General features: G+C 38.5%; 1 protein-coding gene and 1 long non-coding RNA gene across 3 annotated transcripts in view; one reads left to right on the forward strand and one right to left on the reverse strand.

Moving 5' to 3' along the window:
- PTPN9 (protein tyrosine phosphatase non-receptor type 9) overlaps window positions 1-20808 on the forward strand; it is a 66437-nt gene extending 45629 nt beyond the window's left edge. Inside the window, 7 exon segments of the mRNA XM_039856698.1 lie at window positions 912-1240; window positions 7105-7198; window positions 12783-12849; window positions 17623-17701; window positions 18823-18973; window positions 19375-19582; window positions 20337-20808. Of these exon segments, the coding sequence (XP_039712632.1) occupies window positions 912-1240; window positions 7105-7198; window positions 12783-12849; window positions 17623-17701; window positions 18823-18973; window positions 19375-19582; window positions 20337-20551 (1143 nt within the window). The 3' untranslated portion in view covers window positions 20552-20808.
- Window positions 1169-18905, reverse strand: LOC120597930 (uncharacterized). 2 transcript variants are annotated; one of them, XR_005651477.1, is made up of 4 exons: window positions 18803-18905; window positions 7459-7600; window positions 2773-2825; window positions 1169-2099 (listed from the first exon to the last, which is right to left on the reverse strand). It is a non-coding gene; the product is annotated as an uncharacterized LOC120597930 (long non-coding RNA). The 2 variants fall into 2 exon arrangements; XR_005651476.1 differs by having other exon boundaries at window positions 1169-2825.
- Window positions 20809-20880: the final 72 nt, after the last annotated feature.

Genomic DNA, 20880 nt, shown 5'->3' on the forward strand with positions numbered 1-20880 from the left:
CAAGATAACTCTTTGAGAGGACTCCTTAGGCAAATTCTTGCACTTTTATATACAAGTATAAATGTGTGTATACATTCAAAATATTGAACACTTTTATAGTCCATGCTCTTAGCCTTGGGAATGAAAAGTTGAGTGAGACCATCCTTACCCTGGAGCAAGTCTCAGTCCTGATAGGGGACACAGACGCAGACAAGTGCAGAGGACTGTGGCTCTGCAGGAGGATGGGGGAGAACATTGCCTCTGGCAGACAGATTTCATGAACTATAAGCTGTCCTTGAAGAGGCTGAGGAGAAAAGAGAGCATTCCAGGAAGAGGCAACAGCAAGAGAGATCAGCATCCTCATTCCACACAGATGCCAAGGACAACCAACTAGACTAATTTGGTTCAGTATGGCTGTGGCTCAGCAGAGAGCAGAATTTGGTACTACAATGACTTCTCTAGCGTTCTTCCTGGGCTACCCTGGTTTGAGTGCCTGGTCTTGTCTTACTTTCATAGAAGCCTATCTTTGAGAACATCCATACCAAGCTATGAGTAAAGCACAGGCTTAGTTGACAAAAATAACCACTACCTTCACATTCTTGGTTGTCACAAGGCAAATACGTGTGTCAAATTGAACTGGGAAGCCTTATTAACAGTATAAAACCTTTGATCACTATACCTTCCTTTCAGAAGGTATATAACAAAGCCCCTACTTCCAGGACTGAATTTGATACAAAGTCAAACCTTTGTCTGGAAAATTCATAGGATGTCAACCGCAGGCAGATGAAGTAGTCTACTTTTACAAGTATACCAAGTATTTCATGCAAATCTCATCCCCTTCTCCAAACCTAATATAAGCATATTTGTTCTTTATCTTTACTATTTGCCTTTCTTTCCCCCACATACTCACATGGTTCTTTTTGGCCTTCCAGATTCAGATATTAAAGACATCTGAGGTCACTCAGCACCTGCCCAGGGAGTGCCTTCCAGAAAACCTGGGTGGGTACGTCAAAGTTGACCTCGCCACTTGGAATTTCCAGTTCCTACCCCAGGTGAACGGCCACCCGGATCCCTTCGATGAGATCATCCTGTTCTCCCTCCCTCCTGCCTTAGACTGGGACTCAGTGCATGTTCCAGGTCCCCAGGCCATGACCATCCAAGAGTTGATGGATTATGTTAGCACCAGGCAAAAGCAGGGGATATATGAGGAGTATGAAGACATCCGTCGTGAGAACCCTGTTGGCACTTTCCACTGTTCCATGTAAGTAGGAAAGGTTTGAGCCAACCAAGATGCTTCTGGCATGTGCTGGCAACAGCTCCTTCCACACCTCTTTAACAGAGACTCTATGTTACGGAACATCACTCTCACTTAGATACCGGTTTCTGTCCTCCAGAAAGAGTCACCTCCTACTTTGGTGCTTTTTACCAATATGCTATGCTCTGAAATATCTGACAGTCTTTGGTACCACAAGGGGAACCCTATAATAATGGACACATTTTTTGACATTTTCCTGAAATGCAGGTGTTTTAGGAAAAAAACAAAAATGTAGGCTTTCTATTCCCGTCCTCATTGTGATCTCTGGTCTTTTCATTTGGGCAGTTTCTCTCTAAAGCATTTATAGTATAACATTACTTTCTGAGGAAGGGGTGCCGGTACTTTCAAAGTAATTCATAGTAATAAAGAAAAGCTGCCTCTTAGGAATTAGCCTCATGGGATTTTCATTGAACCTAAATTATATCACAAAACCACCTGGTTAGTTTATAACTGGTTCATAGCTACTTGATAACTATTGTTGGCAATAGAGTGTAGATATTTCTTACTGATGCTCTGATTTATATTACTATGCTTTCATTGGCAGCAGCAGACAATTCTTTCTCTCCAAGTTGAGCTCTGTCTGTTGAAAATTAGGAAAGCTGTCCCAGTGGGTCCCAGGCTCAAGTTCCAGCTTATTCAAAAATCCCCTCTGTGACTTACACAAGTTATTTTCCTTCTCTGCACCTCAGTTTTTCCTGTGATGTTAGACTCTGATACCTTCTTCTGTAGCTTAAATGTTTTAGGAATCCATGATTCTGCGAGTACCTCTTCTATCTTGTAATTCCTGTCCAGCTAATTCAGTGTGCTGTAAAGAAGATGCAGGGAGAGAACCTTTTAGCAAAAGGAAAGAGGGAAATGAGTTAGGAAACAGGTAAAGGAAGTGAGAGAGAAACAACTGAGAAAAATATCAATAAGCAGATGAAGAATGCAAAGGAAAGTCAGAAAAGAAAAAGAGCAGACCATCAAATAGGGAGAATATCTTTTTCTCCCACACAGCCTTGTTTCTTCTCTCTCAGCTTAAGACCCCTACATGCATCCAGTATTTTTTCCAACCAGTTTTTTACCCCTGTAGTTTTGAATCAAGGAAGGGTTATGGAACAAGAAGGCGCTCTGGACTGCTCCAAGAGGATGTACACTTATCTTTGGGATTTCCTGACTTGCTCTAGGTGCTTCTGCTGTGCGATCCTTGAGATGTCATTTCTACCACGTCCCCCCTTTCTCCCATTAAAAAAGCAGGTTTGAATTGTCTTCTTGGCATCATCCAAACCAGCTATCATGTTATAATTAGAGAACCCATTCCAGTCCTATGGAAGGACTTCCTAATCTTCCCTCTTTACTGAATGAATGAGCCACTTCAGGAGCTAGAACCCAGAATCCTCATCAGCTCCAGGCTTCTGTCTTAGAACTACTTATACAGAACAAACTCCCTTGGAATTCTAGCTTTATTAAACTTATGAAATAGATATCAAAGTACTCACTGTTGTACAGGATGCCCTTGAACCAAGAGACTTTCTCTCCTTTTATCTTCTCCCTACACCATTTTTTAAAAAGATTTTTTTTAAATTTAACTTTTTATTAGGAGATAATTATAGATTCACATGCAGTTAGAAATAATACAGAGAGATCACCTGTACCCTTTCCACAGTTTTCCCATGGTAACATCTTCTAAAAGTATAACAATATATCACAACCAGATCTTGACTGATACAATCTGCCAGTCTTATTTAGATTTTCCCTGTGTGTGTATGTATTTAGTTCCATGCAATTTCTATCATATATTTAGGTTTGTGTATTCATCACCACAGGAAAAGATACAGAATTCCATTACCACATACCTCCATCCCACCCCTCCTTATCCTTAACTGCTACAACCACTAATCCATTCTTCATTACTATAATTTTGTCATTTTCAGAATGGTATTATATAAATGGAATCATACTATATATAACCTTTGGGATTGCCTTTTTTCACTTACTATAATTCACTAGAGATTCACCTAAGTTGTCATATTTCTCAAGAATTCATTCCTTTTTATTGTTGAGTAGTATTTTGTTTGTTTAACCATTCACCGTTGAAGGACATCTGTGTTTCCAGTTTCTATTATAAGTAAAGCTGCTATGAATGTTTGTGTCTAGGTTTTGTGTAAACATAAGTTTACATTTTTCTGAGATGAACGTCCAAGTGTGCAACTGCTAGGTCATATGGCAATTTGTTTAGTTTTATGAGAAACTGTTTTCCAGAGTGCTTGTACCATTCTACTTACCTGCCAACAATGTATGAGCGACTCATTTTCTTTGCAACCTCACCAGCATTTGATGTCACAGTTTTTTATTTTAGCTGTTCTGGTAGTTGTGTAATGAGATCCCATTGTGTTTTAATTTACATTTTTAATTTACATTTCCCTAATTGCTAATGATGTTGAACATCTTTCAATGAGCTTATTTCCATCTGTATATCCTCTTTGTAAAGTGCGTTTTCATATCTTCTGCCTATTTTTTATTTGGATTTTTAAAAAACTATTGAGAGTTCTTTATATATTCTAGCTATTGATTCTTTGTTGGATACATGGTTTGTGAATATTTTCTTCCAATCTATAGCTTGTCTTTCCATCCTCTTAACAGGGTCTCTTGCAGAGCAAAAGTTTTTATTTTGATGAAGTCCATTTACTCAGTTTTTTTCCTTTTATGGATCATGCCCTTGGCATCAAGTCTGAGAACACTTTGCCTAACTCTAGATTTCAGAGACTTTCTCCTGTTTTTTCTTTTTTAAAAGTTTTATAGTTTTATGTTTTACATTTAAGTCTGTGATCAGTTAATTTTTGTATAAGGTGGTATTTTTAGGTTGAGTTTGTTTTGTTTTGTTTTTGTGTTTTGTCTATGGATATGTAATTGCTCCAGCACCGTTTGTTGAAAAGAGTATCCTTCCTCCATCAAACTTTGTAAAATGTTAGCTGGGTTTGTTTGTGTTGAAAGAGGGACTTTTTAAAATATGGAAAAGTACAGAGTATAACATGACAGACAACTATGTTCCCATCACCAGAACTGATACTGACAATGCTCAATATTTTGTCGTATTTGCTTCATATTATATGAAAGAAAGAATTTCTTACAAGGTCGAAATGCCTTCTAATCCTCACTCCCAGTTCTCACTCCCATAAGCACCCACTAGTTTGAATAGGGCATATTTCTTTCCAGTCCATTTAGTTTATACTGTTACATATACATTTGTACCCATAAACAATATGGAATATTATTTTATGTCAGTGGTCTTTGTAATTTTCTTTTGCTTTTAATCAATATATATGCAAAAAAAATTTTCTTTTTTTTTTTTCTTTTTTCTTTTTTATGCCTACAGCATCTGGTCTTCCTAGGTGGTCTCCAATCCAAGTACTAACCAGGCCCCACCCTTCTTAGCTTGCAAATACATTTTTCAAAACTAAGTACTACCAAAGAAAAAAGCAATGACAAAATAAACAGCAATCTCTTGCCTAAACCTGAGTTCCATATCCGTTTTCAACTCTTGTAGCTTTCTTTCGGTATATCTTCTGTATGTCTAAATAAAATGTTTATAATACTTTTATTGATTTTTATGGTAGGTAAGCATTTAGCTCTTGTACTCTATTTCCAGTTCCCTTTTGACCGTTTTTTCAAAATGTCACAATTTTTTATTAATCAGTAGTCAGTGTTTATATTATCATGCCTGTAAATGTTTTTACTACAGAGCTAAGTGGGCTTCTGTGAAATAATCAAATATTTTAAATCTTATCAATTCCATTTTTTCATTCAGGAGTTAGTGACTTCATTTTTTAAATTTGCTTTTAGTTATCTATTTACCTAAGCTTATTTTTTTTTTATGCTTAGTCAGATTTATTTTACGCTATCATTTTCCAAGTGGTCAAATATATCAGCTAATCAGCAGGTTTTATTTTTTTCCCTGTAGACCTCACTCTGGAACTTTTTGGATTCTTTGCTCCAGTCTAAACTGTGATTGGTTGTTGTTTAGACTTGCTCATCAGCTTTTGCCCTGCAGTTTCCCCTCCCCACTTTCCTTTATTGGCTCTCGTTTCCTGGACCCCCTATCTTCTTTATGTATATTCTGTTTCATTAGAAGATAGGATTCTAGGTTGGAAATAATTTTACCTAAGAATTGTTAAAGCAGTGATTTTCTAATTATTAGCAATGCTACTAGTTTGATGCTATTCTTATTCTTTCTCAAGTCTTTGTAAATGATGTTTTTTTCTTTGAGGATTTTAAAATTTCACAATGATGTGCCTTGGTATGGGTCCTTTTTATCATTAATTTTATCAGGTGCTTGATAGATTCTTTTACTTTGAAGGGTTGTGTTCTTCAGTTCTAGGACTTTTTTACATTTTTTTTTTTCTTTCCTTGTATTATGTCATTTCTTTCTCTGGGACAATCCTATTATTTTGGTTAGACCTCCTAGAACAGGGATTGACAAACTTTAAGAAAGGCAAGCTAATAAATATTTTAGGCGTGTGGGCCTTTATAGTCTTTGTTGCAAGTACTCAACTCTGCCGTTATGGTGCAAAAGTAGCAACAGACAGTACTAAGCTGATGGGCTTGGCTGTGTTAAAATAAAACTTTTATTTATAAAAACGCATAGCTAAGCTGAAGTTTGCTGACCCTTGTCTAGAATGATTCTCTTATTTTCTTAAATTTTTCATATTTTTCATCACTTTGACTTCTTGATTTATAGTTTGGAAATTTCCTCAAAGTTCTCGTCTTTTCTATCAAAATTCTTATTTTAGATATCATTTTATATTTCCAAGAGCTTTTCTTCTCTTCTTTTTTCATAGCATCCTATTCTTTTTTCATGTGTGCAGGTTATTATAGGCTTTTTTGAACTCATTTTCTCTTATTGATTCTGTTTTGTGTTACAGGCTTTCCTTAATTATCTGGAGATCTTTGGCTGTTTGTTTACATTTAGGAATGGGGTTCTTAAAAGTTGCTTGGAAGCAAGATTAGCATGGGTGAGCTTCAAATTAAAATGATCAGCTAGCTTGTTGTTGGTGTTTCCAAATGACAGAATTCTTTTATGTATGGCTATTCACTTTCTCTAGAGAGGAATTCTCCACTATCTTGCCTGGTAGAGCAAGATATGCCTGAATATGAGTATAAGACAGGATAGGACAGGGAGCAGAGAGCAAGAGATTCTGTCTGTCATTCAGATTTTCTTTTATTCCTCTGTTTTTAGCCCTGTGCCCCACCTTGCCTTCCAGGGTGTGGGAGTTCTGAGGGTGAGTCATTATATCTCTCTGTAGATACCTCTATGGGTTCTAGCTTTCTGTAGTTGGCCAAGTCAGCCAAAATCTTGCCATCTGTTTTCACTCTGCCAAAGCGGGTATAAATCTCTTTGTCTGCTTATATCTCTGCTGTCACTTTTTGGATTTGTAGTGATAGTTCCTTTATTGATTTTAATGAGACTGCTGGATGGAGTGGCATCAAACATGTTGTCAGCCTATCATGTTAAACTGGAACTTAAGAGATTTTGAACATCTGTTGGGAAACGAGTAGTAGAAAATTTTATTTGCAGCTAGATTTTTTTGGTGCTGTACCTTTATTTCTCTTTTTCTCTTTTGAATGGAAATATCTTTATTTCCATAGTAATACATACTTATCATTAAAAATATTAAATGATATAGAATTATATAGACTAAATAATAAAAAGCTCTATATACCCACCCACAATAGTAATTGACATCTGCCTTTGCACTGCCAGACTTTATACATAACATACATACTGCCCCCACTTATTTTTTGTTTTAACTTCTTTGTTTCATTTTCTTCAGGTCTCCAGGAAACCTAGAGAAGAATCGCTATGGGGATGTACCCTGTCTGGACCAAACTAGAGTGAAGCTGACAAAACGAAGTGGCCATACTCAGGTAGACAGATAAATGCCATCTGTTCAGGAACACTGAGGGAAGTTTAAGCTTCTTATAAAGTGAAGCTTAATAATACTATAGTAGAATGAACATGGATTCTAAGCCAGAAAGATAAGGTTTGAGTTTTAATTTTGCTGCATACTAGCCTTTCACCATAGGCAAGTCCTTAAGGATATGCCCATCTCACAGTACTAAATGGCGATTACTTGAAATACTTTCTGTAAATGCTGATAGCACAAGGTCTGATATATTGTAGGTACCTGATATATGTTCAGTTATTTCTTCTTTAACTCCTTAGCTGTAAAATCATAGTCATATCATTCATCGTATCGGTAAATGTATGTGCATCAATACAAGGCAACTCTGATTATAAGTGATCTCTGATTTTTCCATTTAGAAGATCTGAAAAAAAATTAAAAAGTAGTGTATACATAAATATCTAGAAATAGAGATGAAATTATCAAATGATTTTATTATTTAATATATTTGCTCATAACTATATTAAAAATCACATATATTAGTATAGATATTTAGTGAAAATGTTATTCAAACATTTAACATCAGTGCTTTTTTTTCTTCATTTGATCTACTTTTTTTTTCTCTGTAACTTGGTCTTTTTTTTCTGGCTTTATTGAAATATAATAGACAATTAGTTGCTCGTATTTACGTTGTAAAATTCTATGAGGTTTTTTTTCAATTATAGTTGGCATACAATAATATATTAGTTTTAGTTGTACAGCATAGTGATTAGAAATCTATATAACTCAAAGAGATCACCCCATTAAATCTAGTACTCCTTTTCCCCCTTTACATATTTATTACAACATTATTAACTATTTTCTTTATGCTAAACTTTATATCTCCATATCTATTTTTTAAAGATCCATTTGTACTTAATCCCTTTACCCTTTTTCACCGTCTCCCCTAACCCCCTTGCCATCTAGTATACCTCAAAATATCCTCCATATCTATGAATTTATTTCCGTTTTTGTTGTTGTTATTTTGTTCTTTAGATTCCACATGTACGTGAAATCATGCTATATTTATCTTTCTCTATCTGACTTTTTTCATTTAGTGCAATACTCTCTGGGTCCATCAAAGCAATATCTTTTTCCATCCCCTTCCTTTTAGTCTGTGTGTGTCTTTTGATCTGAAGTGAGTCGCTTGTAGGCAGCATATGTAGGGGTCTCGTTTTCTTCTACTCAATCTTTTGGTTGTTGAAGCACCTAATTCTTTTTCATTTGAGATACTTGTTGATAGGAGTGTACTTATTACCATACTTTATTGATATTTTGTTACATGTTTTTTCTCCTTAAAGAAGTCCCTCCAACATTTCCTGTGATACCGGCTTGGTGTTGATAAATTCCTTTAGCTTATTTTTGTCTGGGAAGCTCTTTATCTCTTCTTCGACTCTAAATGATAACTTTGCTGGATAAATTATTCTTGGTTGTAGATCCTGGGTTTTCATCACATCGAACATTTTGTGCCAAGCCCTTCTGTCTTGCATAGTTTCTTTTGAGAAGTCAGCTGCCAGTCTTCTGGGTACTCCCTTGTAGATAATTAACTGCTTTTCTCTTGCTGCTTTTAAGAGTCTCTCTTTGTATTTAACCTTTAGCATTTTAATTATGATATGTCTTGGTGTGGGCCTCTTTGGGTTCATCTTGTTTGGGACTCTCTGAGCTTCCTAGGATTGTATGTCGATTTCCTTCACCAGATGAGGGAAGTTTTTCATCATTATTTCTTCAAATAGCTGTTCAACATCTTGTTTTTCTTCAGGTACCCCAATGACACGGATATTTTTACCTTTAATAGTGTCCCATAGGCTCCTTAAATTATTTTTATAGTCTTAGCTTCTTTTTTCTTGACATTCTGATTGAGTTCCTTGGCTTTGCCATCCTCTATATAGGTCATTTGATCCTCTTCTTTATCCACTCTGTTTATTCCATTAATATATTTCTCATCTCAGATAATGTGTTCATTTCTGACTGGTTCCCTTTTATAATTTCCATTTCCATTTTTATGGGTTTTTTAATCTCTTTGTTAAAGTTCTCACTGAGTTCATCTACTCTTTCCCTAAATTCAATGAGCATCTTTATAACCAGTGTTTTGAACTCTGCATCTGTTAGATTGCTTGATTCCATTATTTCTGGATTTCCGTTTTGTTCTCTCATATGGTTTTTGCTTCTTTGTCTTCCCAATTTGGCTGCCTTTCCGTGTCTGTTTCTATGTACTAAGCAAAGCTCCTAAGTCTCCCGGTCTTATTAGCGTGACTTTGTGTAGTAGGTGTCCAGTGGCACAGTCCTGAGAGAGATTCAGCTGCAGGCCAAGTTTAGCCCCAGGCTGTGCCCTTCTGGGCCACCTGTTAAGATTCAGCAAGCAATCCACAGATGCTGTGCTTATAGTTGCCTCAAGAGGCCGCGCCAGAAACCGTGGTCAGCTACCATGAGTGTGAGTCTTGGAGTTGGCTCAGCAAGGAGCCCCGGACTCACCGAGGACACACCTGGATGTTGGTTGGGGGAGATGCAGTTTCAGGGAATCTTCTGGGCTATGATGGTGCTGAGTCCTCACACTGGGCGGGGAGGTCTCAACAGAGGAACAATGGATACCGCCAGCACTCCTGCCCAAGAGAGAGCCTCATCTTTGGCCCTCAATCTGACAACTCAGTATTTCCTTGTATGTCCCTGGTGCCCCTCGAGCAGCCGACCTGGTGCTGCTGGTGCTCAGAGTGAGCAGGTCCGTCACTGCAAAAATCCACTCACAGACATGGCCTCTTAAGAGGCATCTGCAGCTACCTGCTGTAGCTACCACAGCCTCTGTCCCACTTAGCTGCTCAGGACAGGGCATCTTCGCCCCCTCCTACCTTCTACAGTTACAGGGTGATTTCTTGTTTCTCTCCCTAGTTGTAGTGCTTCTATTCATCTGGATCCCAGGTGACTTTGTTTGCTGTTTGCACTGTTTTTCTGTCACAACTTTGATTTGGTTGCAAGAAGGATGAACAAAGCCTCTATATCATCATCTATGCCATTTTTTCCCATCCTCTGATCTACTTTTTAAGTCAGTCTAACAGTTTTCCTGAGCAGTTTTTATTTCCTTTTAAAGTGCATAGGTATGCCACTGAAAATCTTATACTAAACCAGAAAAATCTATTAGAATAACATCAGCACAGTTTTTTCTTTTCATTTATCCTGTATTTCATGCATTCTCTATTGAATAATCATTCACTTATTCCTTTTTAAAGTCCTCCTTAATATAACTTGTTTATAGCAATACCTAACACTTAGAATTTTGAGGTCACGACTAAATAGTTATTACACATTTTCCTTTTTCCTTCTGATATACCACTTTTGTCTGGTGACTTCTGTATGCATCAAAAAAACCAGTATTGATTGTGGCTGCTATTCAAATTAAAGGAATTTAATTACTTGAGGTGATGCTACACATTATAGGGATTTGTTATATCCCCTCTCTTTTTTTCTTGTGGATAATTTTTTTGGAAAATCATTGCCTCGTATATGGTACAAGAGTCAGGATCCTAGGATCATGATTTCATTCTCTTTTGACCATACTGTTTAAAGCACATAAACTGAAATCTTATTCCCTGTCCAGGACCCTTAGCATCACATTAGCTAAGAGCCTGGAAGATTGAGGGCAAATTCATCAGTATTATTGAAATTGTGATGGTATATGCTATGATCAGGTAGAGTATGATGGTTAAGTTGGGGCTCTGGAGTCAGAGATATCTGTATTTATCTGTCTTGTTGACTGCTCTATCATCAATACTTAGAACAGTGTCTGGTATATATCAGACATTTAGTAAATTATTTGTGTAGGAATAAGTGAATCCCAGTGCACCAGGAGACTATTTTAGTCATCCTGTAATTAATCTGAAGATCATCATTTGAGTTTTAATCCCTCTCATTACTGCCAACATTGGCAGAGGCTTTGATTCCACAGTAAATGGAGGATTCAGGTTTATTAGTGATTGTTTACCAGATTTGCTCCTGGAATTAAAAGCCATTAGTCATAGTTTCTTTTGAATATTCAGGTAGTAATAGAACTTGTGTGTGTGGCCCATGTTGTTGATGGTTCTAGATATGAGCTACAGTTTTCTTCCTTCTTTAGTTACAGTATGGCAGCATTGATGGGATGTTTGCTCAGGTTGCTTGGCTTGCCTCCCTTTTGATTCTGAGCTGTGGTACCACAAGTCTTAATGGACTCTGGTTTTTGTAAATAACACCTTCATTGAGATACAATTCACATACCATACAATTTACCCATTTAAAGTATATAATTCAATGGTTTTTTAATGTATTCACAGAGTTGTACAAACATCACCAACAATCAACTCTAGAACATTTTTATCACCTGAAAAAGAAGCTCCAGTCACTCCCAACCCAGCTACTTTCTGTTTCTATAGATTTCCCTAACTGGACATTTTATATAAATGTAATCATACAATATGTGGCCTTTTATGTCTGACTTTGTTCACTTAGCATGATTTCAAGGTTCATCCACGTTGTAGCATGTATCAGTACTTAACTCCTTTTTATTGCTAAATATTCCATTGTATGGAGATAAACACACACACACAATATTTATCCATTCGTCAATTGAATACCATTTGTTTCTATTTTGAATAATGCTGCTATTATGAATAATGCTGCTATGAATATTTGTATATAAGTTTTTCTATGGATATATGTTTTCATTTCCCTCAGGATTAGAATTGCTGGGTCACATGGTAACTGTATTTAACATTTTGAGGAACTGTTAGACTGTTTCCAGAGTGACTTCACCATTTTACACTAGTAGTAGCAGCAAATGAAGGTTCCAGTTTCTCCACATCTTTGCCAATGTTTGTTGTCTATCTCTTACCCATAGGCTATAGCCATCCTAGTGGTTGTGAAATGGTATCTTACTGTGATTTCGATTTGCATTTCCCTGATGGCTAATGATTTTGAGCATCTTTTCATGTGCTTGTTAGCCGTTTGTGCATCACTGGAGAAATGGCTATTTTGCCCATTTTAAAATTGGATTGTCTTTTTACTACGGAGTTGTAAGAGTTCTTTATATATTCTAGATACAAATCTCTTATCAAATATGTGCATTCTGTGGGGCTTTTTTTTTTCACTTTCTTGATGGTATCCTTTGAAGCAATTTTCAATTTTAATATAGTTGAATTTATATATATTTTTTGTTGTTGCTTGCATTTTTGGTGTCATCTAAGAAGGCTTTGCCTAACCCAATGTCAAAAAGATTTAATCCTTTGTATTCTTAGTTTTATAGTTTTATCTCTTACATATTAAATTTGTGATCCATTTTGAGTTAGTTTTTGTGTATGGTGTAAGGAAAGGGTCAACTTGATTCCCCTGCTCCGCAACACCCCTTTTTTCTGCATGTGAACATCCAGTTGTTCCAGCAACATTTGTGAAAATGAGATTTTGAATTGGCCCTTTCACTTCTCATTTTTTTCCTCACAGGAGAATATGCACACCTTGAGTTTTATTTACCTACTAGTACATCATTTTCCCACCCAAATTGTGTATTCCATGCAGCTGCAGTAATATTTTCTTTTTATCATTAGACAGATTACATCAATGCCAGTTTCATGGATGGCTACAAGCAGAAGAATGCTTATATTGGTACACAAGGTAAGTCAGTCTGCCCCTAATGAGTTGGTTTTGAGTCATCTACCTGTGATTCCTTACACCAGATGACAGCATTATGTTTAAAGAAAATGGTTACTTGAGGTGATGTTGTAGCCATTAAGTCCTGGCCTTTCATAAAGATTGGGGTTATTTTTTAAAAAGATTGGGGGTTATTGAGGAAAGCAGATGAGAGATACAGAGTTTTTGTATCAGATGAGCCTGGAAACTCACTGTATAGAGATAAACTGAAGATTGAACACACAACACCAGTATAAGATTTTGGACTGTGTCTTAGTATTGCCAACCCAAGGGAATGGGACATCAGAACTCACTGGCCAGTGAGATAATCTTTATGGCCAGTAGGAGGCCAGGAGTGCCAGTGGGACTTCCCAGAAATCGAGTCCAATCTATGAATGGGTGTTGCTGTCCTAAGAGCCTTCTGTTGTCACTGTGTGATCACAGAGAACCCCACCACTCTTCTGACATGAATATTCTGTGCTAGGTCTGACAGTGAAGTACTGGGCTCTAGGAGTATTTCAGATAGAGTTTTTATAAATGCTTCTCCTGACCTGGGCCTAGTACTCCTCCTGACCTGGCCTCTGCTGTCTCAAGGGGAATATTAGGTTGCCTTCTAAGAGGGTGGCAAGAAATCACAACACAGGAGGACATAACCGGCTACCCTATGGGCTTAAGGCCCTTTGATCATTGCAAAACATAGCCAGCAAAAGATCTGATGGATACTTCCTTAACCAAGTGATCAAACTTAGTGTCACCAATAATGGACAAACAAATCTACGCCTGCTGTTGTAATACAGTGAGAACTGTACCACATAACCTATGTTGTATGTTTCCAGTTTTTAAATCTGAATCTAATCATGAAAAAACAGACAAATCCAAATTCTGGGACATACAATAAGAAAACTGGTTTAGATTCTTCATAGTTAATGCCATAAAAACAAACAAACAAAAGCCAGGAGACTCTTCTAGATTAAAGGAGACTAAAGAGACATGATAACCAAGTTAGAAGGAAAAAACTGTTAAGGACAAACTATTAGGACAATTGGAGACTATGTATTAGATAATATTATTGTATCAATATTTAATTGCTAAAGTGTAAAAATGGTATTTTTCTGTAGGAGAATGCCCTTGTTCTTCTAAATATTTGAGTATTTAGGAATGAAATGTCATAATGTCTGAAACTCACTTTTAAATAGTTCAGTAAAAAAGAAAATATATGTGTACTATGTATATAATAGTTCCCCCCTTATCTGTGGTTTTGCTTTCTGCAGTTTCAGTTACCCACAGTCAACCATGATCTGAAAATATTAAATGGAAAATTCCATAAATAATTCATAAGTTTTAAATTGCACACCATTCTGAGTAGCATAATGAAATCTAGTGCTCCATCCCACCTGGGACCTGAATCAACCCTTTGTCCAGTGTATCCACACTGTATATGCTACCTGCCCATTAGTCACTTAGAAGCCATCTCAGTTACCAGATTGACTGTAGCAGTATCACAGTGCTTGTGTTCAAGAAACACTTACAGTAGCCTAACGCTATGTCACAGTGCCTTTGTCATCCACCTCACTTCATCTCATTACGTAGACATTGTATCATCTCACGTCATCACAAGAAAAGGGTGAGTATAGTAAAATAAGATATTTTGAGAGAGACCACAGTCCCATAACTTTTATTAGAGTATATTGTTATAATCTATCTTATTATTGTAGTTAATCTCTTATTGTGCCTAATTTATAAAGTAAACTTTATCATGGTTATATACATATAAAGAAAAAAACATAGAGTTTGGCACTATCCATGGTTTCAGACATTCACTGGGGAACATATCCACCACAAATAAGGGAGGGCTACTGTATAGAGAAAGCAAATGTTGCAAAATGATAGCTAAAAATGATAGCTTTTGAGCTAAAGAATGTCTGGGTACACTGTACTATTCTTTCCACTTTTTGTAGTTTTCACATTTTTCAAAATAAAAGCTGAGGGAGAAGCAAAAGGAAAAGGGCCTTTAGATTCTTGGCACATTGTTAATTGGTCTTATGGTCACAGGTTTATTTTTTTCCCCTAGGAGGGACCACTCCCTCCAAAAGAGTCCTTTCAAGACCCTAAGAAGAAACAAGAGAACTATCAGGAAAGATTTTTGGCAGGTATAGGATATCATGTGATCTGCCTGAGCCTAGAGGCTTTGTTGAGGAGGATGGCTTTGGCATGGTTGAGCTTACGGAGGTTAAGGATTGGCTTTAGAGGGCTCAGAATGCTCCTTTCTGAGGTTTAGAAGGCAAGAGCACTGCTTAGCATAGTTAATTATGCAGGGATCAGGTCTTTTAGGCTGGCTCTGGATGCCCTGTCCAGAAGAGACCCCTCCAGAGTATGGGACAGAAGGTTTCTTGAGTCAAACACTGATCACCTTTAGAGGGTATCAACACTGAGCACCAGAATATGGGGGTCTTGTGATATTGAGAAGGCTGATTTGATTTGCCTGGCTAACCTTCTTGGCTATATTTAGTATTCTGATTCTTAATTATAATAATATTTCTACTAATAATACCTGTCATCTCTTGAGAATATCTATTATGTATCAGGTATATAATCTCCATCTAATTATTATGGACTCTGCAAGGAAGATTTATTAATCCATGAACAAACTGAAGCCTAGAGAGTTTAGGTGACCTTGGATCACACAGCTAGTAAGTGGCAGAGCCAGAATTTGAATGCATGTCTATTTGGTTCAAAAGTTGTAGTAAGCTAAGTCAGTGGATTGTTTTACCCATGTCAGCACAAACTGGTGACTTTATTTCTTCAGAAAAATCTACTGTTAAAGAGTCTAATCTGGGGAGTGCAACTTTCCCTTCCAAATCTCTCATGCCTTTGAGGAAAATTTATGACCCTTCTCTGCCCAGCCTGAGTCTGAGTGGTATCTGGGTTATCAGGTGCTCTGATAGGCAACACCAATCTGTCAGTGGTTTGAATGTGGAAAGTAAAGTATATGAGAGCTGCTGTGGTGCAGGATAGTGGGTTATGGATAAGGTTGGGAGTCAGAGATGGTCAAAGGGTGTTCTTATTGTCTTCTTAATGTATGTACTATGGTGATGCATATCTGTTAAGAAAATTTAGAAAACAAAGATGAAAATCATCCATAACCCTAAGACCCAGAGATGTTAACATTTTGCAGCGTCTCCTTCTAAACCTTTTTCTATGCATAAAAATACAGACATATAAAATATCTAGCAAAATAAGCTCTTTGTATACATTATCTCTTTTTTTTATTTGATAGTATCTTGTGAATACCTCTCTATAGCAAAAAATACAGCTCTTACAATATCACCTTATGGACTGTTTAAATTAGTGGTATGGCATAATTTATTCTTCTTTTGTTAGACATTTAGCTTGTTTCCAAGACTTCACATGCTTTTAGTAGTGTCCACTTCTGCAAAGAGGAAATTCTAGTATTATAAAATGTTAGTGTGTGCTAAAAAAGCTTTAGCAAAAAAGGTAGTGAAACCAGCAGACTTCCAGGACAAAGTCAACCCTTGTTACTTCCCTGAAACCAGACGAGGAAAAAGTACTAGAAAAGTACAAGGAATTATCCTGAGTTGTTACTCCCTTGGTTGAAAGGGAGCAGTTGGCTTACAAGTATCTTCAAAGTTCCTGCTGAGTGCCCAGCCCTGTGCAGGTTCTAACATAAATGGAGAATTCGATGACATGGCCTTTGCCCTCAGCCCCATGTTTGCTGAGACATGAGTAATTCTCACAAAGTAAAATGACTGATATAAGACCATATATAGTAAATGGTTAAGGTGTTTTCATCCAGTTGTGCCATCAAGATCTGAGAGCAGAGGAAGATCTACAAGGAATGTGGTGGTCAGAGAAAGCTTCAAGAAAGGCAGCACTTGAAAATGGGTAGAAAGTGAACAGCCTTAGAGGTGAGAGAGACAGCTTGAGCAAAGGAATAGAAGTAGATGAATCAGTTTTTTGGAAAGATTAAACTGGCCAGAGTATCCAGAATAGATTGGAAGAGAGAGCTTTGTTTAGAAAAGTAAGCCAAAATGGTAGCACATTAGCTCAGACAAAAGCTGATGTCGTCCTCATGGCAGTGAAATTGGGCAGGGAGATCGGGATGGGGACAAAAGGATAAAAACCAAAAACAATTCAAAGGCAAAAAATCTCTGGGACTTGGTAACTGATTCTATGAGATAAAGAAAATGGGAAAGTCAGAATTGACTGACAACTCTTTAAGACTGAATGATTGAAGAATGCCAGTACTATTAACAGAGATGGGAAAGTAGAGAAAGCAAGCTAGTTTTGAGGGAGGAGACTGACTTGCAAACATGTTGGATCTGAGAAGATGATGGGACACAGAAAGGGAATGGTTCAGTAGGCAACTGGTGTATTATAAGGCTTAGATGAAATGAAAACAGCTAGAGATGTGTATACTGTTGGCAGTCTGGAAGTGATAGCTGAAGCCCTAATGTTAAGGCTTTGAGAGATTATCTCTAACAGTGCTTCTCAAACTGTAACCTACCTACAATTTCATCTGAGGATCTTGTTAAAATGCAGATGTGCATTTCTAAAACTCACATATGATGCTGGTGCTGGTGGTTCAAGGGGCCACGCTGAATAGCAATGATACAGCGAGAAGAGCAGAGAGCCAGCATCTGTGCTTTGGAGTTAGTAGTTGGGAGAAAAACTAAAGAGCCTAAAAAGAAAAGAAATACTTCCCAGGGTCATGTACTTTGTCTTCTCCTTTCATTCCAGGCCCTTTGGAGAATACCTATCGTGATTTCTGGCTTATGGTATGGGAGCAAAAAGTTTTGGTGATTGTCATGACCACTCGGTGAGTTTATCTCTTTTCTTCTCACACTCTGCTCCTACCCTGTCCCTAAGCATGGGTGATTCAAAAGAGTAGAGTTTAGCTTTTAGAAATAATGAGGGTTAGGAAGGCCGTGGCAAACAATTTGAGATGTTTTTGCTTTTTCTTAGCTGACCCAAAGTTAACACAGCCAGGGTATGGTGGAGATTGATAGATCTAACTTGTCAATTAATCCATGGTGCTCTGGTGACCCTATTCCAGTTGCAGCCTATTCTTAGGTCCTGGCCTCATCCACTTAAGGAAGTATTAGGAAACATGAGCAATTCACTGTTAATCTGGTCCATATATCCAAAGGGCAGCTGTCTTCCTGGTGTCTGAATCACCACAGTTCCTCTTTGCTCTTCCTTTCCCTGTTACTTTCTAGCATTTTTTGCTCATTTAGGCAGGAAGCTCTTATTAAAAGGAATATTTTTGAAAATTTTGTCACATATCTGCCAAAACTTCAGGAGTTATTATTCCATTAGTATTACTACTGTCCTCATCATCAGATGAGGAGAAATAAATTAACGAGAGTGTTAGCCCAGTTCCCTTTCTCGTGGCACTGTTACAGCCATCTTTGATTTGGAGAAAGATCGTGAAAGAAGTACCACCTTGGAGTACTTTGGAGCCACTGAAGACTAGTGAGGTGGACTTTAGGCCTTTACACTAACCTGCTGGTATCTCAGGAGCTGTGCCTTTCCTACTCCTCTATCAACCAAGGGCCCTTATTGGGGAAAAGAATGAACAGTGACTGAGATACACGGCAGAGAGTTCAATCTGGCCCATCCCATTTTCTTTACTATCTTTCTTTGTCCACCTAGTATTTATCCCAGATATGTGAGGAGTGCCAAGAGGTATCAGGAAAGGGGCCAAATGATATAGCAGGTGCTCAGTAAATGTCTGCTAAATGAGTACATGCAGAAACTTTAGCCGTTGTTTAGAATGAAGGTTTCCTTCCCTTTCTTTCAAGAAGCAAGAGTATTATTAGACAAGAGCAATTCAAGAGATGATGTTGCTGCCTAGGGGTACAGCAGGTCCTGGAGAGGGCAGGGTTAGTGCTGTGGAGAGGAAGGATGGAATGCTTACCTTGCTCTGTGTGTCTTCAGCTTTGAGGAGGGCGGCAGGAGGAAGTGTGGCCAGTATTGGCCTTTAGAAAAAGACTCTCGGATCCGATTTGGCTTCCTCACAGTGACCAATCTAGGCGTGGAGGACATGAACCATTACAAGAAAACAACGCTAGAAATTCATAACACAGAGGTAAATCCAGGTTTCTATTTTCTCATTTTTGAAGCTAGGGGAGACTCTTTACTGTAAAGAAAATCTCTAAAGAGAATAGGCAGGATTCCAGGGAACTTGAAAGTTGCTTCCATTATTCTGGGAACAGGATCAGGATAGTCAAATCAAAGCCAATATAGCCATATTACTTCAACACCACAGTGGCATTACTTATGAATAAAACTGGGTCCTACAAATAGGAATTTTGCCTTCTGCAGACCTTTAACCTTTCCTTTGGGTTTGTAGAGAAGCAGTTGTAGAGAAAGTTGAGAGTACTAGGCAGGAACCTTGATAGTAGAGATCCCAGGGGCTTGAGAACTAGAAAAGCCTAAGGTAGTTAGCAGAAGTGACCTCACTAACTTTTGCTTCTTTTTCTGTCCAAGGAGCGGCAGAAACGTCAGGTGACGCACTTTCAGTTCCTGAGCTGGCCAGATTATGGTGTCCCCTCCTCAGCAGCTTCCCTCATTGACTTCTTGAGAGCGGTCAGGAGCCAGCAGCGGCTGGCTGTCAGCAGTACGGGAGTGCGTCCCAAAGGGCAGTGCCCTGAGCCACCCATTGTGGTCCATTGCAGTGCAGGCATTGGCAGGACAGGTAATACACCTGGTGTAGCTCTCGGAGCCTCCAGAGGCAGTAATGGTGAAGGAGAGATAACAAGCTCTTTGTTGCCAGATTGGGAAAATTTAATCCATTGGTGCTGAATTGCCATGAAAAATTCTTCTTTAATGTCCTTTTGGTATTCCTAGTGCTAAGTATGCTGGCCAGAATATACACTCACAAGCCATATCCTCTGGGGGATGCTTTATACATCCCATCAGCATGATTATTTTCTGAACCCATCACTGTCACCTGGGTGTCCCAGAGAGCTCAGCTGGGCTTTTGCTTCCTTCTCATCCCCCTCCTTGGGGGATGAGAAGGAAGCAAAAGCCCAGCTGTTCTGTGCTCTCCATTCTGGAGCCCGTTAGCAGCTTTTGCCTTAAGGGGGTGTGCATTTCAGGGACCACTGGCCTTTCTAGTCAGAGGTCCCTTTTGGAGAAGGTCAGGAAGAATATGGTTGTATTATTAGATCTCTACGGAGAAGTTATAGAGCCCAGTGTGGGAGTGCTGTCCTATCTAGGATTGTCACCTTCCCACCTACAGTTCCTGTTACTTCCATATACATCCTGAAAGACAAAAGGCCTTCTCATTTCTCTGGACTCTAGCACTCACTGTGCACTCCTCCTTGAGTCTTTTCAGGCCTGAGGTCCCTTGCCTTTGAATTCAGTTATCCAGTCCTGCCTGGGTTATTTGGTAGAGGGAGGGGAGAGGAGAGATAGATCAGGTATGACCACTTCCTTCCTTCCTTCAGGTACCTTCTGCTCATTGGACATCTGCCTGGCACAGCTGGAGGAGCTTGGTACCCTTAATGTGTTCCAGACGGTGTCCCGCATGAGGACCCAGAGGGCCTTCAGCATCCAGACCCCTGAGCAGTACTATTTTTGCTACAAGGCAATCCTGGAGTTCGCAGAGAGGGAGGGCATGGTGTCCTCCAGCCACAACCTCCTGGCCATGGAGGGTCAGTAACTGTCCCATGAGCCTCCTACATGCTGGCCAGCCTTCCTTTAAACCACCCTGGACATCGCTGAGCCTATAGGTTGCCATCAGTTACGCTGAAGCCATGGACCAACCTCTTGTGTCTCCCGGTGCACGCAAGGCAGCCTTTCCCTTTGGCTAGATAGATATGGTGAAATTGTCACTAGAAAGGGCCGCAGCAATGTGTTCTTAATTCCTAGCACCTGCTATCGAACTGTGCCTTATTAAAACCAAATTGTGGCTATTGATTTTTGCCAGGGGCCCTAAGGTAAGTGGGGAAGGAACTCCCCCCTTTCCCAATGCCATTCTCTTTCTGGAGG

Source organism: Pteropus medius, unplaced genomic scaffold (genome assembly GCF_902729225.1).
Source record: "Pteropus medius unplaced genomic scaffold, Ma_sr-lr_union100, whole genome shotgun sequence".
In the NCBI taxonomy this organism is placed as follows: Eukaryota; Metazoa; Chordata; class Mammalia; order Chiroptera; family Pteropodidae; genus Pteropus; species Pteropus medius.